Source organism: Passer montanus, unplaced genomic scaffold (genome assembly GCF_014805655.1).
Source record: "Passer montanus isolate IOZ18808 unplaced genomic scaffold, ASM1480565v1 scaffold2, whole genome shotgun sequence".
Lineage (NCBI taxonomy): Eukaryota > Metazoa > Chordata > Aves > Passeriformes > Passeridae > Passer > Passer montanus.
In genome coordinates, this window is record NW_024366591.1 from 25,014,612 (window position 1) to 25,025,634 (window position 11,023).

The window sequence follows — 11,023 nt, forward strand, 5'->3', positions numbered from 1 at the left end:
ATAGGAATAGAAATATTTCCAGGAACAAAAATTAGGACCTTATTCACAAATAAATTATGTCTTTTGTAACTTCAAATGTCATGCACCTGCAAATGGAACAGAAAAGCTGTCCTTTGTCCTCCTTCTCTGTAGCTAATGTGATTAATATTCATCATCAAGGACTTGTGGGTTGAAATAAAATACAAATCCGTTATACTGTCAGACTATTATATAGGGCAGGTTGCCTAGCTGAATATATTCTGGACAATAAGAAATAGGGAGAAAAACCTGCAGTAGTGAATATCTGTTTTTTAAAAATGAAATTTACAAAAAGGAAGGAGGAATCCTTTGAAGTAGACTGATCCATCAGTACTTTGTGTTTTCTGTTTTGTTTGGCTGGGTTTTTGGGCAGGAAATTCAGATTAAATGGAACTGGGCAGGTTTCTTCCAGAAGTTTTGCAGAGGGTTGGTGTGGGGGAACTGCCTGGTTTTCATGGCTGCAGCAAGAATTTTCCATATCAGTGTCACATGCTTTTTATCATAGCAAAGTGTGTTCTTAATATAGCATAATTGTTATTGTTATTCTTAACATCTTTGAAAAATAATTAAACACTACTGTTCCTTTGTACTGAAGTTCTCCCTGTTGTTAAAAAGAGCTTTGAAGGTCGGATGTAATTTACTGAACTGCTGCATAGGTACCGTATGTTTGTAGAGAAGTGCAGTAGATAGTGAAGTGCAGAGCACTGTACTTACTTATTCCATACTGTATTTTGAGAAGCTCATCAAAGCCAGCTGCTAGCAGCTTTGTTCCACCACTCTTATTGCTTTGCAGACTGATGTTCCTCAGGGAGTGATACGGGTGCAAGCGCCTCATCTTTCCAAAGTTTCCATGGCAATACAGCTGACAGAAGAACTGAAAGCCGGTGATATAGTAGCCAGGTTTCTCAGCCAGAAAAGGTATAAACACATCTTTGTTTTGTTATCATACTGGGAGAAGTGCCTCTTCATTTATTATATCAAGAAAAAAGTTTTAAAATACTCAAAGTCCGGGTCAGTTCATGAACTGTTTGGCTGAATTTAGCCATCAAAATACATGCTTGAGGAATTAATGCTTTTAAATGTTATTGAAGCTCAGGAGACCTTTAGGAATACATGAGTGCTGTTAGTAAAAAATTAATTGCTATTTAATCTGATGGCTCAGGAATAGTTTTGTAATTTTCTGGGGACAAGTCAGAAGGGAACTCCAAGAAAATAGAGGAATGAGGAAAGAAGAAAGATTTTTTTTTTTAATATTGCATTTATTATGTAAATATATAATGCATTTATATATATAGATCTATTTAAAATACATGCATCATAAAGTCACCCCAGGAAATGCATTTCTATATAACAGTATAATAAGTACTGGAGTATAATGATGTGAAAATGTCATGCACATTAAATGATTTAAAACAAAAGCTGCATTTTAGTAATTCAAATCCATTTAGAAAGGGAGAAATTTTAATCAGTCTTTTGAAAAAAAAAATTAATGTACATGTTTGTCATATCTAGCTATTCATCTAAAGCAATATCTGGTACACTAGTTGAGATTAAGAAGCTACTTTTTCCTAAATGCTGTTTTTAGAGTTTTACACCATTGTCAGAAATTTATTTTCTGCTTAGGCTTTAGTATATATTATTACAAATAAGCAGAGAATAATAGAATACCTTTGGAATACAGGGAGTTTATTTTTCCACTGTATGTTTTTTACTTATTTTAGTTGCAGTACAATTAAATCCAGCAGGAATATGTTTTTTTCCACCCAACCATAAGGCTTTTTCTGAAATATGGCCTATTTGAGGGAAATACTTATTTTTGCAGCAGCAGTAAAAGAAAAATCAGAGTGTAAATATCAATCTACTTGCTAATAACAATGAAATTCTTTCCTAAAACCTTCAGCTTCTTCATATTTATCTTATTTTACCTTTTCTAGTGTATTGCTCACTTGCAGAGCTGTTCATTTTCACTAGCATGCAAGGATATTCTTGTTCACTGATTGTGTCAGTAAGGATTTCTGATGGGTGCAGTGCTGATTTTGGTTAGCATAATTTCTCCCAGACATGTCTAGGTGGCTGATCCACAAGCACCTTTGTAATATCATCATTCATTGTGTTCTGTTCCCCACAGTGGAAATGTCCAAACACTCAAGAAAGAAGAGGTCTTTCTTTATGAAATAGGAGGAAATATTGGTAAGAATGGCTTCTGAACAACTTATTTTGTTAGAACAGGATTCCTTGGCACATTTGTCCATGGGCTTCACTGTAGTTGCATTTTTATTCATGTCCCTGGTTCTTCCTGACACTAAGGCAGACAGTTGACCTTGTGGAGAAAGCAGCAGAGATGTTGATGTGATCATTATATTAGTAGTATCTTACTATCTGTCCTTGAGGGAGTTGGCAGCTGTTACAGATGTTCCTGGTACGTATGTACAGTGAATAAACACAGAAAGGTTGCATACAAAGGTGCTTGAAGTTCATCTTATTCATCTCTTTGTATTGAGGCATAATAAGTGAACTTACATTCCTTCATGTTCTGCATTTGAGTGTCACTTTGGGGGAGTGTTCTTTTGAGGGGAAGAAAAAGCTCAGCCAGAAGGATGACCACATGATAAAATTTTCCAACAGTTAGTCTTTCCTGGTCTGCTTATTCCAGATCTTTTTGATTAAAGTAAATAGCAGATAAGCAAAGTTAATGCCAAAGATAATTCTGAGCACAGTTCTAAAGTTTTCTTCCACGAATGCAAGAGTATTTTTGCATTAGATATCAGTTTCTAATCAGAGTATTTTTCATATGTTCAGGAAAACAGAAAGAGAACTAGAAAGCAGTAGTAGATCGGACTTACATTTACGTTTTTCCTTAACTGTGACCGGTTAAACTTATTTGGCATTATAAAGTTACATATAGTACTTCTTTTCTTTGCAAGTTTCAATTCCTAGCATTTTTGTTTTATTCTAATTGCTATTATAAATGAATTTTTTGCATGTTTGTCTAAACCAAAAGACTTAATTAAAAATAGCACTTACCTATGTTTTAGTGTTTTTACTAAATCTGGTAAATAAGATAGTTGGGTGCCAAATGAACGTGTTATGTGTTCTCTAGCAAATCCAGTGTCTACATACATTTCCTATGCCTGTTAAAGCAGGTTGCAATCCCAGATGTAAGACTTCTTTAAAGGAGAATAAACAAATATCTTGTTTATTCTACAGTGGTGTAATCATTGCAGGAAAAAAGGTTTTGTAACAGAATTCTAATGAAACTGGAATAACTTACTATTACTTTAAAGATGTGACAGAAATTGTATTTCTCTTAGAGAAAGTGCAGATTTATTTTGTTTTGTTTTGACATAGATTAGAATGCTTAGATGTTTTCTCTGTCTGAATGGTTTACTTCCAGAGGATTTCAGCTTTAATCAGTCCTTATTAGTCCTTATTAATACTCTCAGCTGAAGTAAGAGAAACTCCCTGCCTTTAACCTGCCGTACAGATTTAACTAAACCAGCTGTCCTGACCTTTGCCATCTGTCTCTTTTCCCAATGTGGCTGACTCATGTAGAGGGAGCCCAAACCAAGGCTTGAGAGGTTCATGACACTTTCATGTCCTTACACTTCATGCTTATAATTGTAACAAGCACAAATGCTGTCATCTTGTCCTCTAGCAGATGCAGCTGCTGAAGTCTGCAGACATTTCTTCAGTAGCCAGTACACTGTAGGACTTCAGGGCACTTAATGGGACTTCTGCCACTGCTTTGTGCCCAGGACTGGCTGGACAGGGGCATGGCAAAGTGCTGTCCCCATGCTCTCACTGCCTGAATATGCTGCACTGTGCAGAGTAGAAGACCTAGTTCAGCAACATGGGCAGTACTGGTCACAGAGGTTTGGATTAAAACCTGGAGAGAGCAGATGGAGACTACACCTGGTTGAGCAGGGAGTCTTGCCTTCTTGTCTGCTCTGTGCAGGGAGTCCAAAGAGCTGGTTGACAAACTCAGCTGCACCATTCCACCTGTCCTTGTGTCCGGTCTCAGGAGAGCAAGTACTGGAAATGTCTGCCTGGCATGAGCCATCCACCCCAAACAATTGCATAGCAGAGTAGAAGAGGAGCTCTGATGTAGAGCTGCAAATGCATAATGCTTTGCCTGTAGGAAAATGGGAGGAATGTGCAGATCTTGATGGATCAGCATATGCTATTTTCATCATTGCTACTAGACATAAATTAATTGCCTATAGCGCACCAAGAACAGTGTACTACTTTTCCCTTCTAGGACAGCAACTATTACAAGTGCTGTGCAGAACAGCTGACTTAAGAGCAGGGGGAGAAGGAGTAACACCTTCTTAGCAAGGAAAATCCTTGCACAAATTTAGCATTTAAAAAGAGGAAAATAACCTGAAATTTTAATGGGCTTCTATGCAAATGTGAATGTAGTTTTTGATATAATCATGAGAGGATCCATTGCTCCATTTTTACTTGCAGAGGGGAGTTCCCGTCTGTGTGAGGAATCTGACCTAGAAAGTGTCACAGAGGTAGAACAGCTCCTTCTCTCCTTACTTCTTCCTATTATCCCTTTCCTCCTCAAGGCAGACGAGAAGAGTAGGAGCATCTCCAACTTTTATGTGCATTGTGCTTTGTTAAATACCACAGAGTGACTTTGAAAATGTGCATGGAGTAAAAGAGTAACAGGAACTTTGGAAGTTGTTTCATTTCTCTTTTGGTACTGGTGTAACCACATGTCTTTTCTGTTTCTAGGAGAGCGCTGCCTTGATGATGATACCTACATGAAGGACCTATACCAGCTCAACCCAAATGCTGAGTGGGTTGTAAAACCTAAGCAGAGCTAAGATCACAACTAATGGCAAAACCTCCAACCTGTGGACTTACGTTGTACAGCTGAATGTTTCAAAGGGATAGTGTGTCCTTTCAACATTCAACTATTATGTATATTAATAGAACTTTATCCAGTTACAAAAAAAAAGAAATAAAAAGGCAGTGGTGACCCAGCAGTTATAACCAGTAAACTTTCAGTTTTACTTGTAGTAAAATTTTGGAGATAGCACAGTTTCCCCACTCATGTTTGAAACAAGCAAGAGTACCTTATATATTTTATATATAAGTACCTTAAATATTTTAATGGCACTAAGCTACCTCCCATCTGGTAGGTGTTGTTTAAGAAGAATTTATTTTTCAAGCAGGTGTTTAAACTCTTTGTATTAGAGACCTACAAACTGTTTGTGTAGCATTTTGTGTTCATATAGGTCTTTTCAATGTTAGTACAATAGAGAACCAAATCCTGATCAGCACTTCTGAATGGTACAGTATTAAAAATACCTGACCAAGTCATATGAATTTCCCAAATAAGTGTGAATTTCACAGGAGAAAACTACAATGCAATGTATTTTGTCTTTGGAAGTCCTAATTTAAAGTTTGAAGAAAACTATTTAAAAACAACTGTGAAAATGCTTTCTATGCAGCTTTTTTGCTAGATCTTTTAAGTAATTTTATTTTTACTCCAGTTGATTGTGCAAGAGAGATTATTACAAAAAAAAAAAAAAAAAAAGAAGGAAAAAAACAAAGAAAGAATCTCATGACAAGGTGAGTCTTTTTAAAGCTCACTACTCTTGGCATTGTCCTTTCTGGCATATTGTCATGCACCAGAAAAACTCTTTAGATATTTCAGCAATGATTACAGCCACGTTACATAAACTGATTTCAGGTTTTTTGGACATCTGATAGATTAAGTTTTGTGAACTGCCAAAACTTTTCAGTTACTAGCATAATAAAAACTTTCAGGAAAAATAAAATAACTGTGGAAGGAAACTGTAGTCTAAATTTCATAGGTAGCAAACCACTAAACCTTTCACTCAAAAGCAGTGTAAGGGTCTACTGTGGGTATTACCTACCATTGGCTGTATATCTGCTTTATCCTGGACAAGGCTAGAAATGAAGTTCTGATTTCCCTGATGCTGATAGATGCTGTCTAAACCACTTTAAAAATTAGTGGTCCAACAGAGAACTACTGCAAATCCATCCCTTTTCAGGAAAGGACTGAAAGCTCCCCATGGAATTCACTGATAATGAGTTATAGACTGAGGAGGCTTGTTGCAACACAGAGCTGTGGCCTGCAGCTCCAGAGCCCCAGTTCCACAGCAACACTTTAGGCTCACTAGCTTGTGTACCACTTCACAATTTATTTGTAAACTAGCTCAGCTGTGCTCAAGTGCTTACACCTGCGTGCTGACTACCTGAAGTAACTACTGTGAAATTGTATCCTTGGAATGAAATACTTTCTTTCAGTGCACACAGAGATTTATATTGACCTCATAGGGAGTATTCCACATGCAATCAAGGACTGAATTACATTTTTTTACATGATCAAAGCTGATTAAAGGAATAAAGGACCTTTCTGCTGAGCTTTGGACGTGGGCCCTGTGTTGACAAAGTAACCACTGGAACTCTCCCTTTTATATACAAGGAGAGAAATAAAACTCTGAAAGGTCATAGAAAAATTAGACATCTGCTGATTAGTTATTCACAGCATATGAACAATTTTGGGGCCATGTATATTTATTGTTTCTTGAAGTCAAAGCCTGTCTTAATATGAAGAGGAAGCACTGCACTGTTTGATTCTGAAAAGCAGGATGAGTAAAAGAGGAAATTGTTCTAATGTGACTGTATTGCCCTCAATGGTCCATCTAGCTGGGTATTCCCACGTGGTATAGCACTGTGCCACTATGGGCAGATCCTCTAAGACAAATTACTTTTGTCTGCAGAACAAACTCCCTGTTCTTCAATGTTCTTCAAATGGAAGGAATAGAGTAGCAAAGCAGTACAATGCTTAGGTAAATATTTATGAACCTAATGTAATAAATATAAGGGGGTTTTTTTGGACACGTAATACAAAATGGTGTGTTTTTGTAATAAGTTATAGTTCTGTGAAAGATTACTTGTTACTGGAACTCTAGGTGTTATTCTAATCAGGAGCAAAGTGCAGATGATAGGAACAGATGTTCCTAACAGTTTCAGTATAAAATGACAACCAACCTGTGGTTATGAACTCTTAAATAACTTTGGTTTTGTTTTAGTGCCATTGTTTGGTTTTTTTTAATTTAAAAAAGTTCTTTTGTAATTAAATGGTTTTTTTCTGACTTTTTATGACTTTCTCATTCAAATTCTTATATTCGTGCATAAAACATACCCAAATGACACTAAGCAATAATTATTTTGTGATTTCACACTTTATATCTTTGTAGAGAGCTAGCAGTATTGTGTATGACAAGAGATATTGATAAGTTAAAGTCCTGCAAAATGAATGCCTGCTGGCAAAAGAAATAACAGGGTAGAAGTTTAGAGCTTTGCTGCAATTGCAATACACCTTTGCTAAATCTGTAATACAACAATTACTGGGTGCATGCAAAGGAACAGGAGACTTCTCAGTGCTCATTGAAAGTACCAGCTCTTAATTCTTTGTAATTATGTAATTAAATTAGGGCACAAGTGGGAAGCCCAAAACACATTCAGGTAAGCTGATAAGAATCTTTTATAATTAAAAAGACAGTGTTGCATTAGTTGTTTATTTGGGGTGATTTGGTAGGCCACCATTTGTTTGACTGATGACTTGGGAAACACGTTTGCAGGAGTTTTTTCACCTGTTGACAGATTAATGCTGTATGCAGCCCTGTAGGGGCAGAGCAGCCAGGACTGGGGAGAGGAGGGAGTGGGGAAGCTGGTGATGTTCCCTCTTACCACTGCCTGGATGTTGTGGAGTATGTAAGGAGGTTTTGTGCTCAAAAACTCTCTGGTGAAGGAAGGGGAAGGAGGGGAAAGGTCCCCAATGCTTGTATGAGGTGTAGGCACCTTTCTCACACTGCCTGCTCTTCAAAGACTGCAGAGTTTGCACTCATTTTCCATAGCCTTGTGTTCTTCCCCACCTTGTGCGAAGCACATGCACCATCCCTGGATATCTGTGGGTGCCAGGAGGAAAGGTGTCATCCCAACCAACTGCCCCTTGTGTGAGCATCAGCGAGACAGGTTTATCTCACGTTGCAAGTCAACAAGCAGCATCTCTGAGTGTTCCACTGAGGCTTCAGGAGAACAGTAGGGAGCAGAAAGATGAATGGATCTGGATGTCTTGGAAATATTGGCTGAATTTCTGGCAGTGGCATGACTGAGATGAATTTGAGGATAAGGAGATGCACTTTTTGGCAAGTGAGCACCAACAAAGAAGGAAATCTTTGAGAAAGGCCTGTTTGAAACTTTTCCCAACCCATTATTTCTTTGTCAGACATTCTTAAAAGCAATGTAACTCTTCAATAAAACACACAGTCTTCCTAAGTATTGAGTTAAATTGCAGCAGCAAGCTAACTTGGTGAAAGATTGCTAAAGAAATTGTTTCCTTGTTATCACACTTAAGTGAATCTTAGGATTAGTTCTCTGCTGTACATCTATCTTTAAAAGGTTGCAGCCATTAGAAAAGTCTGAAACATGCATGTGCTAATTGTACAGCAATATTTATAATAATTTTTTTTTTTATGTAGAACAATCCTTTAAAGATATTTATACCACTGTATTTGCACACAGACCACATCTGAGGTAGGTAAGTACCTATCATCCCCATTTAACAGATAGGAAAATTATTCATAAATGACTGGCTTCTGGCTAGAAGGGGTGAAATTAATCTGATTTGTAGAAACCAAATAATGATCCTCAAAAAATTGCTTTAAAAATCTGCTCTATTGCCAATAACAGCAGTATAGCAATCACAGGTATGGCTTCAGGGGATTCTTTTAATAAATACAATGCTGTAATTTTTAGCCTGGATTCCAAAGGAAATTTATCTGGGGTAATCTTGCTACCTTGCCTGTGTCTTCCCCTAATTACTTTTCAGTATGTTGGCAGACTTTAGTACTAATTTTTGGCAAATGCAGTGGGATGGAAGGCGTGTGTCAAGAAAATAATTAAGCTTCTATGAGCTTCATAAAACTAGATAGTAGGAGTCCTTTGTTCAATGGGGAGATGACAGCATAAGCTCCAGTTTTATTTAGGCACCAGAGCAGAAGTGTGAGAGAAATCGTACACATGCTCTGGCCATGGAGGAAAGCTGAGCTTGGAGCTCTCAGCCAGCCATCAGGATTTGGCATCAGGCCTTTGGTGGTCTGAGAAAGTGTTTGCGTGCATTGCCACCTGCTTTCGGAATCTTTTTTGTTGACGTGATGTGCATGATTCTTGCTGAAGCTGCAGTTGTTCTCCTGGGCTGGCTTTTGGGGTGCAGCCTATCTGCAACTCCTGGTTAGTACAACTCATGCCCATACCCTCCCTCTGGACTGAGCACCTTTCCAGCCTGAGCTGTACTGACAGCTGAAGGCACAGATGCAGGTGAGGGGGTGGGTAGAAATACCTCTCCTCTCTCTGCTTGTAGGGCTGTTGGGAATTACCTTCACCCTGGGGATAATCGGATCTAAAACCGGGCAGTATCAAAGGACAGCCTGCACTTGCTGGTTTTAAACCAGCTGGGAATACACCTTGCCATTCATGAATCATAGAAAGTGGTGGTGGTCCAAAAGATACTATTACTCCTTGATAGTCCATTCTGGGATGACTGAAAGGATCCTTCCTTCCCCCTGTGGCACTGTAGAACCAATAACTGGTGCTCATTTGCATTGACAGCCACATTCGCTGGATTTCACCTATGGAATGAGCTTTGCCCTCTGTGTTACCACTGTGCCTCTGTAGCGCGGTTACTCTTGAGAACAAATTGCCTTGGTTCCCGTGAGCAGTCTGCTCACATGCCGTGTCGCTAGATCAGGTCCTGCAGGTCAGCCACTTCTGTGCTCCTTTCCCACGGGATTCCCCGTGCCTTCCGAGCGGTGACACCGCCACCTGCTTGTCCACACGCGGGATGTGCCTTCGCCGTCCGCTGTCATTCACCGCCTGCGGGGACAAGCGGAGGGTCATTCCTAGGGCACTCGCTTCTCTACTCCGTGCGCGGGGGCCGCCGTCGGGGACAGAAATGCTGCCACGGGGGACAGAAACCCCGCCACGGGGGACAGAAACCCCGCCACGGGAAGCTGCCACGGGCGGCTGTGTCTCGGTGTCGCGCCCCGCCGCGCTTTGCCCGTGTTCTCTCTCCGGGCGGGGCGGCGGCAGGTGGCGGTGCGGGGCCGCGCTCCGCTCGGCGGCCAGGTGACAGCGAAAGCGACACTTTCATACAGGCTCCAGAGCAGAAACGTGACAGAGACCTTCCCCCTGCTCTGGCCGGCCGGGGAGGAAAGCTGCGTTTGGTGCTCGCAGCCAGCCGGCGGGATTTTGGTGTCAGGGCATTTGGAGATTGCGTTTGGGAAAGTGGTCACCTTGTGTGCCTGTCTGCTTTCGTGCCATCCATCCTGGCAGCTGCACCACGTCATGTATTTAGTTTAATGCATTTTTCTCATGTCTGGTGGCTGGTGATGCAGTACATAACTCATGTATCTGAGGTGGTGCATCAGGCAGGGACAGCTTTGATGTCCGGTCCTCTGGACACAGCGAAACTGAGAGTAGACAAAGCTTTGCACAGCAGAAAATCACAGGCTTGAGTGTTTTACTGCATATCCCTTGCTGGTTATCAAGATGCAGATGTACAACACACTCCAAATGATCCAGAATATATGTAGGAACACATAATTTCTTGGAAATATCTGAGGTGCCAAACCCTGAGCTGTGTTGGATTAACAACTGGAAACTGCTTTCTTCCTTATTCACTTTTCTCCCTAGTCTCAGAAGAGAAGAATTTTTTGGTCTAAATCTTGCCACCTTCTGATTTTTGGCTTAGTTAAAATTTATACTATGTATTAGTTGATTTAGTTGTCTTGGTTGTATTCTAATATGTTCTCACATTTTGCTCTGTTAATTGTAAAGCAAATGAGCTTCTGAGCCCTTGTTCTGGATGTTCCTCCTCTGCTACAGTCTGCCAGAAGCTGTCTTTATTCATAATTCTCCTTCAGCCTGCACAAATAGAGTTTCTTCCAGCAGGAACCTGAGT

General features: G+C 39.8%; 1 protein-coding gene across 3 annotated transcripts in view; it reads left to right on the plus strand.

Moving 5' to 3' along the window:
- ARHGAP18 (Rho GTPase activating protein 18) overlaps positions 1-7,159 on the plus strand; it is a 95,352-nt gene extending 88,193 nt beyond the window's left edge. For all 3 annotated transcript variants that reach the window (XM_039707553.1, XM_039707552.1, XM_039707555.1), the window contains exons 13-15: positions 812-936; positions 2,147-2,208; positions 4,759-7,159. In XM_039707553.1, coding sequence (XP_039563487.1) covers positions 812-936; positions 2,147-2,208; positions 4,759-4,850 — 279 coding nt within the window. In that variant the 3' untranslated portion in view covers positions 4,851-7,159. The remainder of the gene's footprint in view (positions 1-811; positions 937-2,146; positions 2,209-4,758) is intronic.
- The last annotated feature ends 3,864 nt before the right edge of the window (positions 7,160-11,023 follow it).